This window comes from Notolepis coatsorum, assembly GCF_963971535.1.
Source record: "Notolepis coatsorum genome assembly, chromosome: 6".
In the NCBI taxonomy this organism is placed as follows: domain Eukaryota; kingdom Metazoa; phylum Chordata; class Actinopteri; order Aulopiformes; family Paralepididae; genus Notolepis; species Notolepis coatsorum.
In genome coordinates, this window is record NC_140170.1 from 79,058,532 (window position 1) to 79,079,618 (window position 21,087).

The 21,087-nt window shown below is 40.6% G+C and overlaps 2 protein-coding genes across 3 annotated transcripts in view; one reads left to right on the forward strand and one right to left on the reverse strand.

Moving 5' to 3' along the window:
* Nucleotides 1-5,879, forward strand: part of fkbp5 (FKBP prolyl isomerase 5) — a 52,514-nt gene extending 46,635 nt beyond the window's left edge. Inside the window, exon 11 of one of the 2 annotated variants that reach the window (XM_084316853.1) lies at nt 1,909-5,879. In XM_084316853.1, coding sequence (XP_084172979.1) covers nt 1,909-2,007 — 99 coding nt within the window. In that variant the 3' untranslated portion in view covers nt 2,008-5,879. The remainder of the gene's footprint in view (nt 1-1,908) is intronic. The other variant, XM_084316854.1, reaches the window with a different exon arrangement.
* Nucleotides 5,880-15,668: 9,789 nt separating this feature from the next.
* The window catches only part of LOC311231108 (sodium- and chloride-dependent GABA transporter 2-like), a 52,945-nt gene continuing 47,526 nt past the window's right edge, over nt 15,669-21,087 (reverse strand). The window contains exons 14-15 of the mRNA XM_084317599.1: nt 18,437-18,607; nt 15,669-17,258 (exon numbers count right to left, since the gene is read on the reverse strand). Of these exons, the coding sequence (XP_084173725.1) occupies nt 17,094-17,258; nt 18,437-18,607 (336 nt within the window). The 3' untranslated portion in view covers nt 15,669-17,093. The remainder of the gene's footprint in view (nt 17,259-18,436; nt 18,608-21,087) is intronic.

Genomic DNA, 21,087 nt, shown 5'->3' on the forward strand with positions numbered 1-21,087 from the left:
CGCAAACAGGAACAAGTTGCAGTCACAGGCTGACGACATGTCATTTGCATAAATTAGGAAGAGTAGCAGTCCTAGTATGCTTCCTTGTGGAACACCACAGCTCACTGTGAGGGGGGGGGATAGAGTACCGTTTACCTCTACCATCTGTTCTCTCCCCTCCAGGTAGGATTGCATCCAGCTCACTGATAAGCTATCAAAACCAATTGCTTTTAGCTTGTCCATTAGAATGGAGTGATTGACAGTGTCGAAGGCCTTTTGTAGGTCCAGCATGACCATGCCGCAGTATTTGCCCGCGTCCACCTCTTGTTTGATGTGGTCGTTCAAATAGAGGAGGCATGTGTCAGTGGAGTGGGACGTTCTGAAGCCAGATTGGAATTCGTAGATTAGATTTTTTTCCGCCAGGTACTTTTCGACCTGTTCGTAGACTATTTTCTCCATGACTTTCGAGATGGAGGTAAGAATAGAAACAGGGCGGTAGTTGCCTGGGTCTAATTTGCTGCCCTTTTTGTGCAGAGGGGTCACTCTCGCAATTTTTAAGTCCTTGGGGACGTGCCCCTGTTTTATAGAGGTGGATTTATCATAGGTGGTTTTATCATATCATGTTTTATCATAGGTGGAACTACTTGATATTCAAGACAGAACCTTTTCATTCAGATTCATCATTGTTTTCAGGCCTATTATGATGTAGGTTGTATGTACTTGTGTTACGACTACTACTCTGTATATTTTTGGAACGATACAAAATATTCCTCCATTACACCACGATTAAGTGTTCACGTGTAAAGCATTTTGAGATAATTTTCTGTGGTGTCATACTGACACCTGGTGGTCGTTCATGCACTTTTTACATTTTACACAAACCATTTTGCTCTTATTGCCATGCTCAGGTTGGGATTCCTTTTCCAAAAGGAATTTTGCTCTTATGTCATGCTCAGGTTTCAGAAAGGAATCCCAACCTGAGCATGACATAAGAGCAAAATGGCCTGTGAATGTGGCAATGATCCCATATGGCCTTTACACTTTTACAGAGGAAAAGGAAATAAAGATCAAATCTGACTACATTATTATATTATAATCAGTGTTGCGTTGCTGATATCATAACTGGTTGCACGCACGCCACGTGCACGCGCGCTCCCGGGCATGCGCATACATCAAATGTATATACTCTATTTTCTGGACTCTTTTTGTATCACAAACAGTACTGTATTTGCAAATCTGGTATGTCATAAATGTATCAGATGTAGCAGTACTGTCTATCTGTATGTCGTGTATGTCATATTATGTTATGATGAATTGAAAACGGGGGACCCTGATGTAAACAAGACGAAAGTCTTTCTCTGGTCTGCATCCCCTTAACAATTGTATGTATTGAGCTGTACTGTACTGTACCCATTCTGCAATCTGTTAATAACGTTTTCAATCAATCAATCAATAAAGAAAGTGCCTAATAGACCTATCTCAAACCCTGCCCTCTTTTCTTGATCCTCCAATCACAACAGTGTCTTGCCTCGGACAAGCTTTGTTTGTCCGAGGCAAGCGACAGTTGTGATTGGAGGATCAAGAAAAGAGGGCAGGGTTTGAGATAGGCCTCTACGAATGGAATGTAACACAAGTTCGTATTTGAACACACCTGACGACTGGCGCTATTGATATGCAAAGTAGCCTGCTGGGTACTTAGCGAGTTGGCGCATCAGTCGAGTGCACGCGCTTCTGCTCACAAAAGCATGGTTGCCGTGCAACCCCGTCCCATGAGCAACGCATCCCTGATTATAATGTATAATATTATATTATTATGCAATGCAGTGTCTTACTATGCAGTCAGTGTGTACTACTGTAGTGACTCACTGTGGTATTTAGTATGGGGGTATATTAAAAAAAGGGTGTGTCAACCCGTCCCTTCTCTCTCAGCAGGTGGGCAAGATGAAGAGGAGGAGGGATGACGGGAAGAGCAACGAGAACAGCGAGGTGGGCGTGAAGCGGAGACGCAGGAGTCAGGACTGTCCCTGAGGATGGGAGACACACAGCATAACGTCTTGAGATGGGGGGGGGGGCAAGGAAGGCAGGCCTCCCTTTGCTTCCAGAGCGAGAGCGCCCCCCAGGGGTCAGAGGCAGGGATAGAGTCGGACAAAAAATAAACTCAAATCCAATCCTCGTGATCCCCCCCCCCCCCCCCCCCATTATAAACCCCCAACCACCCCCCCTCCCCCATTTCACCAGTCCTGCATAGGAAGCAGGGTGGGAACAGGGACGGCTGCAAGCCAAACAGCGTTTCTCCTTTCACGAGGGAGTGCACAACTGCCACGACGTACCTGCAATTGCAGTCGACGATATATTGAAATTATGATATATTGGTGAGCAATTTGGGCCAAATATTTTTTTCTTTTGGCGAGGTATGTGTTTACTTTTATTTAAAAATTAGAGTGGAATTGGATTTCCTTTGACCCCCTAGGCTGCTATTCAGAGTTGAGGTAATCCTTCCCTTTAATAACCAAAAACAACGTTAGTATTTAGACCTCAGACTTATCTTTGGTGTTTACCGCTTCTTGGGCACCTGGAGTTTGGCCGAAATAGAGGCGTGCCATGAAAGAATTTGGATTCGGATCTGAAACATGAGCTTTTTTTTTGTGATGCACGACATCTGCTCAAGAAGGCAGAACAAGTATAGTAAACCTGTTGGTATTTTGTAAAAACACAATCAATACTACCTTTTTTGTGTGTTAAAAGTAGAAACAAGTTGCCTACTGTAAACTTTAACGTATGGATATGGATAAAGCCCCAGTTCATGACACATAATAATTGTAATATTATTACTATTTGAGGCTATTTGAAGTTTCCACGTTTTTTTTTTTTTATATATATATTTGATATTGACACTATTGAATTCCAAATGATGCACACAGCCCTACAAAAAGAAGACCAAAAGACATTAATTATCTTCCACACAACAACTTTCACATTGGTCTCCCTATAATATAGCCTCATATATTTGTTCAAATGATTGCCATTATAAATCATTAATAGTAACATGAGCAGTATTCCGAAGCAGAACACATAATAATAGAATCTATGGCGAGGAAGCCGATACTAAATTATACCATTCTACAAAATGTAAATGTATAATTCCGGCTATTATTACTGCCTTGTCGTTAGCAAATCTGCTCTTTATTTGGTTATGCTAGATAACCTACTGAATAGACAGGTAAACACAATGAAGAGGTTATCCTCTATATATCTATAGATCAATTGTATGGTTCATCCTGTCAGTTGTTTTGAAGCATCTAAGCAATTCAATACATTAAAATATAATAATACAGCCTAGGCCTATAGCCTAAGTTGTGCTGTTGAGAAACCACATCTTATTTGAAGGTGAACAGGACCATGGTCAGATACTAAAATAATTTATCATCTCCCATCATTTTTATATGGTATCCATAAAAAAAATGTTACAATCTTCTCTTTTATGAGAAGCCTATATGTTTTTTTGTACGGCAACTGCAAATAGCCTAAAACAATTGGTTTCCTTAGAGTTAAAAGGTGAGTGCTTTTAGAAAGAGGAGACAGGTCCCAGAGGCGGGGCTATTTGGATATTTATCACATGCTACCCAACTTCAGAATTAAACGTCTGAGCAGCGCAGCTCTGAATATGAATAACCTTTTTTTGGTGCATCTTTTGTCTTATGGACTTGTACACGTGACTTAAGTCAGCCAACTCTGAATCGAAGCCTTTAGTTGATAAATCATCGTTTTAGCCACTTAACCCAGTGACAGCGAAGTAGTGCGGCGTCACGCATCATCGCCATAACGACCGGTGGCAAGGCAGCAGAGATGATTAACAGTCCCTCACAGCATCACTGGGGCAATCACACACCACACCACACCACACCACACACAAGTAGAGACTTTTTTCTTGCATGCTCCTTACGCTACCCTGCTGTGGATGTTGCTCTCCTCCTTGGCCAGGCAAGTCAGTCATTAGTAACTACAGACAAGTCAGTCATTAGTAACTACAGACAAGTCAGTTATTAGTAACTACAGGCAAGTCAGTCATTAGTAACTACAGACAAGTCAGTCATTAGTAACTACACGTAAGTCCGTCATTAGACAAGTCAGTCATTAGTAACTACAGGCAAGTCAGTCATTAGTAACTACAGGCAAGTCCGTCATTAGTAACTACAGGCAAGTCTGTCATTAGTAACTACAGGCAAGTCAGTCATTAGTAACTACAGGCAAGTCAGTCATTAGTAACTACAGGCAAGTCAGTCATTAGTAACTACATGAAAGTCAGTCATTAGTAACTACAGGCAAGTCAGTCATTAGTAACTACAGGTAAGTCAGTCATTAGTAACTACAGGCAAGTCCGTCATTAGTAACTACATGAAAGTCAGTCATTAGTAACTACAGGCAAGTCAGTCATTAGTAACTACAGGCAAGTCAGTCATTAGTAACTACATGAAAGTCAGTCATTAGTAACTACAGGCAAGTCAGTCATTAGTAACTACAGGTAAGTCAGTCATTAGTAACTACAGGCAAGTCCGTAATTAGTAACTACATGAAAGTCAGTCATTAGTAACTACAGGCAAGTCCATCATTAGTAACTACAGGCAAGTCAGTCATTAGTAACTACAGGCAAGTCAGTCATTAGTAACTACAGGCAAGTCAGTCATTAGTAACTACAGGCAAGTCAGTCATTAGTAACTACAGGCAAGTCAGTCATTGGTTAACCACAATAACGTTTCAAATATCCAGTCTCAACATCTATCCCACAACAGGTTTTTCCTCTACATTTGTTTTGTTTTTTAATTCTGGTTATGTGATCAGTTCTACAGTTGTATAGTTCTGTTTGCCTTCAGTCCTGCAGCAGGTGGCTCTTCAGGCCCCTGGCCTTGTTTTCCTATGTGTGAGTGTTAGATGGTGGCCGATAAAATGCACTTTGGCTAAGATTGTAAAACCACCTCTGTTGTCTTTTCTAAATGTACAATAGCATCGAGCCCGGATGAAATCTGGGCTATAAATTTTAGATGGTTGTTTAAACATTTTTGGTTTGGTTATCAAAACCGTGGGTGTCTTAAATATTTTTGTGTATAAAAGAAAAACGAGAAAAGAAAGAAGAAAAAAAAAACCTGGCTTGTACACTCAACAAGAATCATCAAGCGTGTGTTTTTGTGCGTGTATGCGTGTACAGTATGTATGTCAACATTTTTGTCAAGGATTTTAAATATACAATACTCTTTGTTGGAGGGAACTTAACCCTTGTATCCATATTTCTTTTGAGTGTCTCGTCAGTTAATTGTCTCTAGAACATTCAAAGACTTACGTACACACCGTTACAGTGTGCTTCATTCTTACAGTGTTCTCGCTTGGGCTTAAAAAGCCTGACATTTAATCAGAATTAGAAAGTTCTTTGATTTTCTATGATTTTGATAGGTCTTAGAAATGTATTGTATTAGGAAGTTGCCTCAATGTTTCTATGTTTAAATGTGTTTGGGGGAAATGTCCAGGCTGCAAAGTATAGGCAGTAGAGTATAGGCGATCACTATCACATACAACAATGGCTGTGAAATAGGTATTAAATTCTATTCAAAGTGGTCTTAAAAAGTATTTTGCATGAACACGGTTTTAGGTACCTTACTTATTTTCTTTTTTCTAAAAGGGTAAATAGTTTAGACCAGAATTATAACTCTAGTTTGGACAGCACAACACACATATGTACACAATTTATAATACTACAACTTCAATATAAATGACATGCCTTACATGGAGAGGAACTTGTACAATAACTCGCCTATTATCGTCCACATGACAACCACAGATTGAGATCATAGATGTTGCATTTTCTGTGTCAAGTTTTCTGAATTAAAATGGGCATATTTTCAACTGGTTATTGTGTTTTAGACAACTTCTCTTTGATCTCATTTTCAGTGGTTTTAAAGTATAATGGTAGAGGAACATGGTTGTGTGTTCACACATTTTTACACCACACGTAGAATATTTAGAAGTAGAATCTGTAATGCTGTCAAACAGCGACCTCTAGGCAAAAGAGCCCACTTGGTATTGCACTTTGTTTTCTTTTGTTTTGGTCCGATGTGTGGGTTGGAGTTTAGTGACGTATTACTCATTTTCTCCAGACCTCTCTGGGGAAAAGGCCAGCAAAAGCAACCCCTCCCCTATTCCCCACTCAGCTCCAACCCACACATCAGATAACAACTCAAATGTAAACAAAGTGTAATACCAAGCAGTGCTCTTTTAGAGGTCGCTGTTTGATGGCATTACAGATTCTACCTTTACCGACTCTTCTCATCCAAGGGGCAAAAGAATGAAACAGTTTGATGCAACTTCAATGTGTCAAATAAAAATAGTCCTAATCCCCAAATCACTTAATCAATTGTAAAACCTCCTGTGAATCAGACCTTTCTGTTCTGGGTATAAGTGGGGAAAAGAGTCTTGAAGGAGCACTCAATGCTGATTTATTTTGCACATAATCTCACACACATCCGAAAAATCTGGGACATTGAATCCTTGTGTTGTGCTAATTACAGCACTATGAAATTATGAAATTATTACTAAATTAAAATAGCAATACCTTGTCTTATAGGGACTGCTACAGTACCTTGCAATTATTGAGCTGCAATTAACAACACAAGGATGCAATGTCCCTGATGACATCACTGGTGGCCATATTCAAACTAATTTAATCACTCTCAAATTAAACAAATGTGTGCAAAACTGTTGAGAGTTCCCGGATGTGTGTGAGATTAAATGCAAAATACATCAGCATTGTTTTTTCTGTGAATTATTACGTTGAGAAGATTGCTGTGTAACCTCAGTCAAGTTGCCAGTCTCAAAGCTGCAACAAGAAAACCAGCTGCTACAGCTTGTAGCCAATGCCACCACCACACAACCCTACTACACAAAGATCTTTAATACACACAATTCACACTAACGAACTTCCCACCATTCAGGACAGCCGAAACCCGACCAATCTTTCAAAACTGTCTTCTACTATCATGCACTTTTCCACTATAAGTCGCTTTGGATAAAAGCGTCAGCTAAATGACAAAATGTAAATGTAAAATCTAATGTAAATCTAATACAGTAGGACTTCTAACTCAATATTGGACAGGACTGGAAAGAAATCCTATCTGACTGTCCTGAAAGCCTAACTAGACTATCTGGTAAACCTGTATTTTAAAACCCTATTACTGGTAGATTGCTTCCACATTAGATTAGATTAGAGTTTATTGTCATTATACAGTAAGTACAGTACAACAAAAAAAGGTTTGGCATCCAACCGGAGTGCAAATGTAACAGTAAAGTTCAATAGTAATATACAATGTGTGATTAAACTGGGTATGAAATATCTAAATGAGTACTACGGAGTGTAGTGCTAATCAGATGTATGTAAAGAGTTGTAATATGATATGTACAGTGATACAGGTATAAATACAGTATGGTAGTAGTCATACAGGCCAGCAGCGTTACTAGTAAGAGTAGGTAAGGGTCCGGGATAAGTACAGATATAGATATAGTATTTACAGTATCCACATATGACAGATTCAAATTATTGAAAGATGTTCCTGTTCTCTAGAGGGAATAATAAATAATAAACTTTTTAATGTTGTAGCGATGAGTGATATTACCTTTCGCACTGATGGGACACAAAAAGAATGTCGTTCACTATTATATTTAAGCATTACATCACGCGCAGGAGTGGTTTGTGAACAATAAACCATGCCTAGAGGTGGTTGTTAGGCCCGAGGCGCAGCCGAGGGTCGTTAGACCCCCCTAGGCATGGTTTATTGTTCACAAATCACGACTGCAAGTGGTGTAAAGCTTTTATACAACTGCCACATTAATCCAACCTTATTTCTATACAATAAACACACATTAATCGAAGATTTATCCGCCAGAAAAAGTAGTTCCCACAACTACAAAAAAGACAATTTGCCTCCATGTGGAAGCAGCTTGAAGTGCATCCAACCAAACTAACACATCCAACTGTGTATTATTGGAATGATTGAGAGAAGTTGCCTCATGTGGAAGCAGCTTGAAGTGCATCCAACCAACTAACACATCCAACTGTGTATTATTGGAATGATTGATTGAACATTTTATTACCAGATGCAGAATGGGTACAATACAGTACGGCTCAATACACACAATTGTTAAGGGAATGCAGACCTACTTTCCATAGAACTTCATTCTTAGATGCTTCTATAGAAGGTAGGTAAAACAAATTAAAAAGTTTTCTTTGCCCTATAGGAAAAAAACGTTTTCTTCACCCTATTTTTTTATTTATTTTTTTAAACCTACTGTAGAGGGCCTAAACTTAACCAGTTGGAAACCAAGCGTACAGTAATAAAATTAGCAATCAATCAATCAACTCAATAGGCCATGCTCACTTAGAACAGCGCAGCACCCAGCTCTCTCTCTCAGTCTGACTATCCCCCGCGTTGCAGGCAGAGTGTGTGTGTGTGTGTGTGTGGGTGTGTGTGTGTGTGGGGGGGGTGTGGCGGTGGGTGGACAATAGAGCGAGCGCTGACAGTCGAAAGGAAAAAAAATTGAAAAAAAAATTGAAAATTAATCAATCAATCAATCCGCGATTTTTCTTTTGTTACAGAATGATTCAAGACCCATCAATTACATCATCCAACATTGTTTAAACGACTAAGACATTCACTGTGACAGAATCGCTTGATATTTAGTCGTTTAGTCGCTATCAACATATCCATTTGTAAAGATTATTGTCCACCTTCTTGTGATCCGGCGGATTGATGTGATGTGGTTCGGTTGTGGGCGGGTCCTGGGCCAGCAGCGTGGAATTGTTGCCAATAAAGACGTGTAAAATGACTGTTTCAGCCAATCAGAATCGAGAAATTTGCATGCCGTTGTATAAAGTAGAAATAATCAGAAACATTATACAATCATACACTTGAGAATACATAATATTAGCAACAGCCACTCTTTCCTGTCTGGAGGGGAATTTGGAACGCTGGCTAGTCGGTCTTGTCTTCTGACTCTATTCATATAATATAGTTTCAACTTCATGAGCCTTGGGGTCATCTTTGACTCTGCTTTTAAATTTGACAAATAGGTAAACTCTCTTATCACTTCACGTCTGGACTATTGTAACTCCCTGTACACAGGCATCAGCCAAACATCCTTATCCCGTTTCCAGCTGGTTCAGAACTCTGCAGCAAGGCTCTTTACTGGCACCAAAAGGAGGGACCACATCACCCCTGTGCTGGCCTCCCTCCATTGGCTCCCTGTCACCCTGAGAATAGATTAAAATCCTCCTTTTTGTTTTTAAGGCAATGACTGGCATAGCCCCCCTGTAGCCTATATATCAGACCTCCTAACCCCCTACTCAGCCCCCAGGTCCCGTAGGCGTAGATCATCCACATGGCCCTCCTGACTGTCCCTTGCACTGAGTCTAAAACTCGAGGTGACCGCTCGTTTGCAGCAGTGGGCCCCAGGCTATGGAATGGTCTTCCCCCAGACATAAGATCTGCTCCCTCTGTGAATGCTTTTAAATCCTGCCTCAAAACCCACCTCTACTCCATAGCATTTGGCTAGGATTAATCCCTGCTAATTTACCATCAGCCTAGTGCTGCTTACACAGTGTCCAGTTACTTTATCGTCATTCCCTGTGTCTCCCCACCCTCCAGAACATTTACAACAAGCGTTGCAAGGGCAAGGCTAAGAGAATCATTAAAGACTCCAGTCACCCGAACAACTGCCTCTTTGAACTGCTGCGGTCAGGCAAGCGATACCGGAGTCTCAAGGCGAGCACAGAAAGACTCAGAAGAAGCTTCTATCCCCAGGCCATCAGGCTGCTAAACGAACAATGAATGAACACTACACAACAACAACCACCATAGATCCTCCCCTACACAACAACAACCACCAAACGCACATAGCACACACATCCACACGCACACACTCACTTTAAACAAACACACTGTAGCACCCACTCCACACACTTTATAGCACACACCCACTTTAAACAAACACACTGTAGTACCCACTCCCCACACTTTATATTTATTGATGAAGGATTGCACTACAACTCGTACACCTTACTGTAAATTGTACCTAAATTGTACCTCATCCCATTTCTGCTTTGCACTATATAGTACTGTACATTAGTACACTGCATAGTATTGTATATTATATGGTAACTCAGAACATTGTACATATGTCTATACCGAACACTGTGACCTCATTTTCTTCTTCTAAACTACATGCTATACTATGTTATTTGATACTATCTTGTCTAGCACAGTCTCTGGAGCGTAACAGTAAGAAGCATTTTGTATGAAAGTATTCTGTATGACAACTATTAAAGAAACTTGAAACTTGTCTTATGTCTTACCGTACTATCTGTTGCATAGTCCTACTCCCATAACATCGGCTAGTCTCCTATGTAGTACCATATTGTTGGCTGTATAGTCTTTGTGTCATAACATGTCTACTGTCCTATGTCATACTGTATCATCTGTTGTATACTCCGTGTCTTGTGGTCCTACTGTATTGACTGTCCATCCTGTCTTTTGTCATGTTGTATTGTCCTCTGTTACACTGTGTGACTATGTCTATAGTTTTTAATTCTGTAGTTACTGTACAGCACTTTGGTCGTCTCTCTGAGCTTTTAAATGCGCTATATAAATAAATGACTTGAAACCGTCTAAAAAGAGGTTTAAAGAGGCACCCATTTTAAGAACTTGCATGTAATTCCTGTGCCCAATGACAGTTCAGTCAGTATTTTTGAACACGCACCACTCCCTCCTCAAGCTGGAAATCAGAGAGAAAACCATTCAATCTGTGATGTCACCTGGATGTAAGATCTGGGGCTGTTCCATGAACAATAAACGGGGCTCTGGCTTTGTGGAGCCCTAAAATAATGTTGTTGAATTCTCACACCCAAATGAGGTTTATTCTAGTATTGCTAATAGGTCTGAATCAGAACTTAAAGGAACATGCCAACAAGAAGATAGATACCAGTTTCCTCTCTGTGCGTTCAGTAGAAAGCTATCTGGCTGCATGTTAGCCTAGCTTAGCACAATGAATGGAAGCGGACATGGCCGGTTAGCCTAGGCATTGTCCAACTAACACCTCTCCCGAAGGCTAACTGGCCATGTCCGCTTCCATTCGTTGTGCTAAGCTAGGCTTCTCTGGAGAAGACTAAGCTAATTTCCAAAAATGTTGGCGTGTTCTTTTAAACCTCTTTCGGGTGTAAGAGCAAACATTTCATGGCCTCAAAGTCTGAGCCCCATTCATAGTTTTTGTCACGTTGAAACAGAAAACCCCAGCCTTATTTGTAGTTGTCAACTTAGTTGTTAGTCATTAATGAACAACTAACACATGATTATCTTCTTTATTGGCTGGAAATAAAATACTGAAAATATCAAACATGTCAATAGAACAACCGTGGATAAAAACACAAACAATTCAATGATAAAAACTATTTAAATTAATTTGAAAGACAGAATCAGTCATCTTCCCCCTAAGTTTCCTCAGCGGTGTGGTGGGACACCACAAATAAAAAAGAAACGTCACCACTGCTAAATATGAAAATACAAAAATATATACAATTTAGTTTGATTTTCCTCTCTCAAGGTACAAAGACAGCCAACATTTAAAATAAACTTGTTATCATCCAAGTAAGAACCACTGGTGTGCTACAACTGGTACTATTGAGACACTGATTCATGCTTTTATCTCAAGCCGGCTTGACTATTGTAATGCACTGTTCACTGGTCTTCCCAAAGCAGCCATTGGGAAGCTTCAGCTTATCCAAAACTCTGCAGCTCGATTACTAACTCGTACAAAGAGAAGAGAACATAGCACTCCAGTCCTAGCCACTCTGCACTGGCTGCCAATAACTCATAGAATTGATTTTAAGGTCCTTTTCCTGACATATAAAGCTCTTAATGAGCAAGGCCCAAAATACATAGCAAATTCCCTAGTTAGTTATCTGCCCTCAAGAACGCTACGGTCATCCACTACAGGTTTATTAGACACACCCAGAAACCAAAAGAGGATCGGAAGTATGGCATTTGCCAACTATGCCCCAAAACTATGGAACACACTACCAACACACATCAGGAACGCCAGCTCCATACACATTTTTAAAGGAACATTTAAAACGTACCTATACAGTCTAGCTTACAAATAGTGTACCATGCCTTAGGGAAAGCGAGTATCTTATTGAAATGTTTTTATTATTATGTTTTTTTTAAATTGTATGTATTGATCTTTTACTGAAATGTTATTTTACTGTGCTTTGCCTATTACCGTACTTTTATTACTGTGGTCTTATTAATGTGATGCTTTATATATGCGTATGTTTGTGTACAGCACTTTGAGCTGCATGACATGTATGAAAAGTGCTTTATAAATAAATACTTACTTACTATCATATAAAAAAAATACTGACCAAAAAGAAATCGACGCCGATGCCAACAATGCTGAAACTGTCAACATGCATCATTTTGCATGAATGTAACGCACCGTAACGACAGCAAGTTCAATATTGCCACAGATCGACTATTCTCATGTCCAGTTTATGACTGACTACTTGGTTTCTATTTTGAAAACAGACATCAAATGATTAGCGTTCTATTACAAAGTGACGTGTAAGATAGACAGTATTTACTATGAACTCTTTACTCTAAATGTGGTTAGATTAACCAGAAAATAGTCTCCAATAAGATCTGCCGTAAGGGCCAATATCTTCGTGGATTGTATCTCTTTTGCATACGAAGTTACCTTATACTCATGTAGTCCCTCTCATTATTAGTTTAATCAAAGACATTATTATCCTACATCTTATCTAAGGCTTAGGCTTTTTGACTTCACTTATAAGTGAAGCCTCAAGCCTGACCTGGCAGTCGACGCCAAAAGGTCTTCATCTTCTTGTAATTCAGGGAATTAAAGGGCTTTGTTACAGAGTTCAAAACCAGTAGACCCCGTCAGCTTAATGCTTGTACAGGAAGGCGATGTCTGTATGGTTCCACATCAGCTCTGAGTAATGTGGTGTGGGGGACGATCAGATTTAATTTTAAATTAAATTGAACGTATTCATATATTGGCAATAAAAGTGCACATCATAAAATGTAATTTTTTGTAACGAGTGGTAGGGAAAATAAAGAGCATCTGATAATCACTTTTTTTTTATCTACTTTTTCTCCCATTTTCTATTTTTCTCCCATCCCAATTTCGTATCGTCCAATTCTACCCTCCCCTGTCTCGAAATTCGTATCGTCCAATTCTACCCTCCCCTGTCTCGAACGCTGTTAGGCCATGCCTCCCACAAGCTGGCTGCAATGTGGATGAAGCCTTGCATCACGTGTCCCCTCCGGTACACGAGGAGGCAGCCGTCGCATCTTTTCACCTGCACAGCGCGATCTCTCAGCGGCGAGGGTCTGCGTGGGAGGCTCACGCTGCCCCCGTTGCTTCCTGATTCTGCTGAACAGGCGCACCAACCGACCTGGAGAAGTCGCTGTCCACAACGTCCGATCCCCACCCATCAGCTTCCCACCCCCTAATACTACCAATTGTATTAGTATGAACGACCAGCCAAGCTGGTAGCAATGCCGAGAGCTGGGCTCGAACCCAGCATCTCCTGCATTAGTGGCGAGCGCCTTGCCCACTGCGCCACTTAGCCGCCCTGATAATCACTTTGTGATGGATGATCCTGCAGTTAAATAAGTGCTCACTTCGACTCTAACCGAGAGCGAGTTCACGTGGCTCGTCAAGATGGAAAGTGTTTTGGTCCGGTGACCCGGGGCATCCTTGTCACACACTTTTTACCAGGAATTTCCACCCTGGCTAAATAACAACTTGAGGTTTGTCGTTGACTCGTTAACTTTCGCCATCAGCGTCAGTTAACTACTTATTATAATGTTCTTGAAAAAGAAAAAAAAACATAATACAAAACCTCCCGACTGATTAAACTTTTCTCCAGTCAGCATTACAAGACAGGAGCGGACCGTTGATTTAAAAGGATATCCCTCTGATCAAGTAATGCAATGTTGTACTGAGGCTCAAAATCGTATTTTAAACAAGTGAAAAAACTGGCCAATGGGGTGACAGAGATTATTTCTCCTGTTCTGACACAAAACCTGGACCACATGATAAAAATAGACACCAAGAAGAAGAAGATAAAAGAAGATGATGATTTTGAGAACAGTGCCACTTGAGGCCGATTTATTTTCTTTTTACAAATCTCCTTCCTGTCATAGGGAAAACACATTTAGCAAGATTGGTTGAAATTGGACGAATCGTCCACAGTACACATTAATTGCTGCACGTTATTCTTTCCGAGCAGCATGGTCATACAGTTGACTTCAGAGGAAATGCAATACAATTTTCCCAAATGCCACAGAGCAGGTTTTGTGAGCATCAGGTAAACAGTCGATGAGCTGAAATGAAAATAAGTTGTTTTTCAAAATAGGGATAACAGTCTTAATTTAGGTGGACAACCTCAGAAAACTGCAGACCTGTACCACGTGCCATTGACATCCTCAGAGAATTGTAATGAGTGGTAGGGTGAAAAAAAGAGCACCCGATAACAATTTTGCGATAATAATCGTGCAGTTATCGCCTGAGAGTTCACGTGGTTCGTCGGGATGCTACTTTACACCCTGGTTAAAAAACAACTTGAGGTTTGTCGTTGCCTCGTGTCTTGAGTGTGTTCTCACATGACAGGTCACACCATCAGTGCTTATTATAATGTTCTTGGAAAAAAGAAAAAAACATAATACAAAACCTCCAGACTGATTGAACCTTTCTCCAGGGTCAGCATAACAAGACAGGAGCGGAGCGTTGAGTTGATTTACAGGAGTGGAGATGTTAATGGGGAGTGTTGTCGGCGGGCGTTAGAACCTTTGACTGCAGATGAAACCACTTAATCCTCAAAAACGTGGATGTGAGAACGATTAACCCCTTCAAGTGTACAATATCACAGGCGAGATTAGAAGGTTGGAACACTCTAAAAGAAAGAATAAAATGAAGAATTCCAAGAGAAAATCCAGAGAAAATTTTCCAACAAATAAACAAAAACACTTCCCCTCCTCCCTTTTACACCGGACAAGGTTAAAACCCTCTGAAGTCTAGCCGGTTATGCTCCTCCTCCTTAAGAATTTTCACATTTTCTTTCTTTCACATAATATGAAACTACAGGTTCATACCTTCAAAATAAGCCATCAATTGTAAAATTCGAGCCGATAGATCAATGTCCTATGAAACATTCTGGTACAATCCTTACCAATTCACAGCAGGAGGGTCTGAAAGAGTTCAGTGAATTCAGCTAAATGAAAAGAGAACTACACTCCTTCCCAGAATGCAATGTGATGTCAATGTCACTAGACCAATTCACACCTGGAACAAAGGCCCAGTTTATAGTCTGTTGTTCCTTTTGTTATTCCAATGACTTGGCCCAGGCAGGCCTACAGTGACAACACTTTGATTTGATGCCATGTACACACGTTAGATATATAGAGGTGAATACATTAGACATATAACACATTAGATATATAATAGTATAGTAATAGATATAGAGAGAGAGACAGAGAGATCCTCCTGATTAGCTGTTGTCATGTCATGTATACAATTTTATATCTAGTTTATATCACTATATAAAAAAATCTAAAAAAACACAACTGGAATAGAATATCACACAATTTTATTAAAAAAACAGAGAATAATAATCAACAAGAAACATGAACTGTATCAATTGTATTGTACAATGAACAACCCTATATATCACTGCAGGTGCAGTCATTATAAATGTATTTAGAAATATATTGTGAATTACAATAATAATACATAGGTGCCTCATATGATATTTGGCAGAGTGACCGCGATGAATTTAGGCAAAATCTACATGTACAAAAAAGCAACAGAAAAAGCAAAAAATGCACATGTATAAAAAGAAATAATAGGAGTCTCCTCATGGTTGTATCTGCCTGTTCTGTATCACACTTAGTGATATGCGAAAAAAGCAGTTCCTGTCTGGAATGAGACAGAGGGCCACACCACATTCATCGCACTTCCAGGGGGTCTTCATCTTACAGTGGACACAAAACAGGCGGCCAGCCGTGGCATTCTGGGATTTATCTGCCTGTTGCGTGACCGCTTGAATGAACTACTAGAGTAGGTAAGGGATATGTATACATTTACATTTAGTCATTTAGCTGAGCACAACTCTATACTCAACTCTTGCTTTTATTTTCTCTATCAGCTGTGAGAGAATGTCCACTCCGCACACAGGATATAGTTGGTGTGTGTGTTCGTGACAAACACACAAACACAACAACTGCAAAAAGTCGAGTCCCGTGGATATTATTGCAAGAGATAATTCATACATATTATGAAAAGCCAATCTGTTTCACAGCACACACACCGCGTTTTGACAGGTTTGATGCATCTGAACCAATCACGTTGTCAGAAATCTGCACCAGCCAATGGGAGCTTGTTGTGCGTAAAATATAGGCTATGCGGTGCGTAAAAAGGCATTGGATTCTAAAACAATTGTTTTTTCAGCCAGTTATTCATTTTAACTTCTTGAATTCACATTTCTTTAGTTTGAAATAATGCAACTGCAAGCCAATGTTCTGAGACACATTACATTTGATTTGTTAGGCTATATTTATACACCGTAACGGTTTAGCCCTAAATGGTGGATTCAAATGCTATTATGCATTTGACAGCGACAATGTGAGAAACAAACTATCCCTCCCCCCTCTCGCTCTGCATGGAATGTATTGGTATCACTCAGTGATTTAACACCTATCAACCGCACACGCCGCTGTTTGTGTGTGCGCGCGTGCATGTACGTGACACGTTGTAGTTCCCATGAATACGGGGGTAATTAGAACTATACAATTTAGCAAGAATTAAACATATTTACAAGTCGTATTAAGTTTAGCAAGTAAGGAGACATATATATAACATCTCAAAGCACTCGAAAATGTCATTTTTCAATGTTTTACCGATTTCTGAAAAGTGCGACTTCCTGAGCATTTGGGAGACATTCTAAATCCCTTTGTTCTCCGCCCATGGGTGCAAAAAGCAGTTTGGACTCTCAAGGGTTAAAGGGGACTTGTGTCTTTGGGGCAGCTCCAGGTGGTCATGTCTCGCTGGGATGTCATGACATTTAACGGTCTATTCAGCTCAAGCTGTTTGGCAATAATGGCTTTTTTCTGTGCCTTGGTCAGAGGGAGATCCTCCGCTGGTGTGCACAGAATGGAGATTCTCTGACAAAGAAATAAGAAAATTAAGACGTGAGCAAAAAATTACAACAATTAAAATAGCTTGTTATAAGCAATGAGTGCTGATGTGAAACTAGTTTTGTAATTGTTTTGAGTATTGCTCACATTCTCTACCTGTATCAGTGTATAAAAGCACACATGGCCTACCTGTCTCAGTGTATAGAAGCTCACATTCTCTACCTGTCTCAGTGTATAGAAGCTCACATTCTCTACCTGTCTCAGTGTATAAAAGCTCACATTCTCTACCTGTCTGTGTATTAAAGCTCACATTATCTACCTGTCTCAGTGTATTAAAGCTCACATTATCTACCTGTCTCAGTGTATAGAAGCTCACATTCTCTACCTGTCTCAGTGTATAAAAGCTCACATTCTCTACCTGTCTCAGTGTATAGAAGCTCACATTCTCTACCTGTCTCAGTGTATAAAAGCTCACATTCTCTACCTGTCTGTGTATTAAAGCTCACATTATCTACCTGTCTCAGTGTATTAAAGCTCACATTATCTACCTGTCTCAGTGTATGAAAGCTCACATTCTCTACCTGTCTGGGTGTATAAAAGCTCACATTCTCTACCTGTCTCAGTGTATAAAAGCTCACATTATCTACCTGTCTCAGTGTATAAAAGCTCACATTCTCTACCTGTCTCAGTGTATAAAAGCTCACATTCCCTACCTGTCTCAGTGTATAAAAGCTCACATTCTCTACCTGTCTCAGTGTATAAAAGCTCACATTCTCTACCTGTCTCAGTGTATAAAAGCTCACATTCTCTACCTGTCTCAGTGTATAAAAGCTCACATTCTCTACCTGTCTGGGTGTATAAAAGCTCACATTCTCTACCTGTCTCAGTGTATAAAAGCTCACATTCTCTACCTGTCTGGGTGTATAAAAGCTCACATTCTCTACCTGTCTCAGTGTATAAAAGCTCACATTCTCTACCTGTCTCAGTGTATAAAAGCTCACATTCTCTACCTGTCTCAGTGTATAAAAGCTCACATTCTCTACCTGTCTCAGTGTATAAAAGCACACATGGCCTACCTGTCTCAGTGTATAAAAGCACACATGGCCTACCTGTCTCAGTGTATAAAAGCACACATGGCCTACCTGTCTCAGTGTAAAGCACACATGGCCTACCTGTCTCAGTGTATAAAAGCACACATGGCCTACCTGTCTCAGTGTGCCAGGAGTGACGCTCAGGTTGTACAGCATCCAGAGAGGCACCAGGAGGGTGGAGGAGAGGGTGAACCACAACCCGAGGGCGTAGCCCCACCACGGGTACTCCAGCGTGTTGTTGAACTTCAGAGGGGTATATTTGATCAAGGAGAAGATAAACGTCGCCTGAATTCAGTTAGGAAAGGAATGGGTTTAGTTAAAAAAGATATATATTATTCTTTTTTTTCTTTTAAATAACACCTGGTTTACTATCTGCTAGGGGTGTAAAGGTACACGTATCCGTACCGAACCATTTCAGTGTGTACCGTACCGTGCCAAACGGCTGCGTACCGTACTAATACAACGGTATGTTAACCACTAATGACCGCCCACCGGGGGCTGTTTTTTTCACAATCTAATATACAGAGTTCTTACACCTTTTCCAAAGCAAAATTCAAGCACTTTTCAAGCTTTTTCAAGGTGCATTTTCAAGCTTTTCCAGCATCTTATGCGGCTGTGGTAAATTAAATATTTACTCAAAATGATAATTTTACTTCTTCCATCACATTAAATCCGATGTTATTGTGCTATAAACAACCAAAATGATAGGGCGGCTGGGTGGCGCAGCGGAGATTGCGCTAGTCACCAATGCAAGAGACTCCGGTCTCGAATCCGGGTGTCAGCATTGCCTCCGGCTTGGGCCAGCCGTCATACTAACTCATTGGCAGAGTTAGAGGGTGGAAGTCGATGGGTGGGGATTTGACGTTGTGGACAGCGACTCCTACAGGTCGGTTGGGGGACGCTTGCACAGCAGAGACAGGAAGTAGCGGGGGTAGTGTGAGCCTCCCATGCGTTACACCTCGCCACAGAGTCCGCGCTGGCAGGGGAAAAGATGCGACAGACTGCCTCCTTGTGTACCGGAGGGGACACGTGATGCAAGGCTTCTATCCTCCCTACAACCGACCAGTGGGGGGCATAGTCGAGCAACGTTCAAGACAGGGGAGGGGAGAATTGGAAATACGAAATTCGGATGGGAGAAAAAAAGTTTCATAAAAATCTTAGTCAAACCGTTAGTATTATGGATATTAAACATGCTGACAGAGTACATGCATCCATGTTGTCGTGAACATTTTAATTAAATAAAGAAATTCCCTATCCAACTGACAACCAACAGGAACCAAACAATTTATTTTGTTAGGCCTAAGGAGAAAAAGTTGATACAAAAACCCTGCGACCCTGCGGCTTATATAATGGTGCGGCTTATATGTGACTCGACGTGACCAAACCCGAAAATGTAAAAATCAAAATATTGCTTTTTTGACTCCATTGAAATGTTATTTATCTGTTCCCTTATTTGCTAAACTTAATACAACTTGTAAATGAGTTAATTCTTGTTATTTGTCCGACAGTATTGTGTCCCAATGCTAATTACATATGGTAATTAAACATTAAAACACCTGCGGCTTATAGTCCAGTGCGGCTTATATATGTACACATCATTCAATTTAGCTGCTGCGGCTTATAGTCAGGTGCGGCTTATAGTGCGAAAAGTACGGTAATAAACCAAAATGATGTAGACTTGGCATCCTATATAACCTGGCTGAGCCAATATGAAACAATCACTCAAATAATCACCAGATAAAACTTCAATTTCAATCAAATATTTACTGAAAATGTGCAAAATAAGAGAACAGTCTTTGAGGTAGGCAGTCAATCAGCTCATTGAGCCTTAAAATGTATACAAAATCAAATCAACCTAGGATTTTTATATAACCCCCCACAGTGGTGTTCAGTTGGTACGTCCCAGCAGGGACCAGGATGTAAGCTATACAGTTTTTTCCCCACAGCAGTCCGAACACTGAACACCCTGGCCCGCCCCCCTTTGCACAGATGGGCAAGCATCTGTCACTGACTGACACTGTTACCGTGACTGTCCTATATGTATTTATGTATATATGTATTTATTGTGGGAGGGGGGCGTTTTTGATGTTTGATGTCTGTTTCATGTTTGATGTAACCAGTGCTTAACAATCTGTACCGAAAACAATTACCACCAACCATTGTTGTGTGGCATTAAAGTATCTTGTATCTTAAGTTGTATATGATGCCCATGTTATTGGTTGCAATACAGACGCACAGTTAGTTGACGCACGTTCTAGTCTCCTCTCTTGTTATTTCACACAAACAGCTACCCCTAGTAGCTGCCTGGCTTCTTATGTTGCCGACATATCCTACAGAACATTCCTTAAAATAGAAATAATTGATTTGCTTGTTAGCCATGTTGATCACAGCGAAACCACAGCTCCGATGCATAATGGCATTGTTTGAAGGTAAATTGGCTTTCAGTGTGTCAGAGCGAGCGCACTCAAGTTGTGCAGACTGGACGCTCTGACCGAAGAGTCAGTTTATCAGAGCGGCGCAGTGAATTTATTAACTCACCTTAATATACGGTGTAGCTTGTCGTTGTCAACATGAACAATAAACATAGCTGTCTGTGGCAACGATAGCTCACTAGCTTGCTAACGTCTTAAATTAAATAAGAAGCTTGCTAAGGTTAGCTCGCTAACGTTACTGGGATTAAAGCAAGCTTTCAGGAGGCAAGCTTTCAGGAGGGGCGGGGGGTGCCTTTGGCGGGGCGGGCATGCGAGTGGCGACGCTCGAGAGAG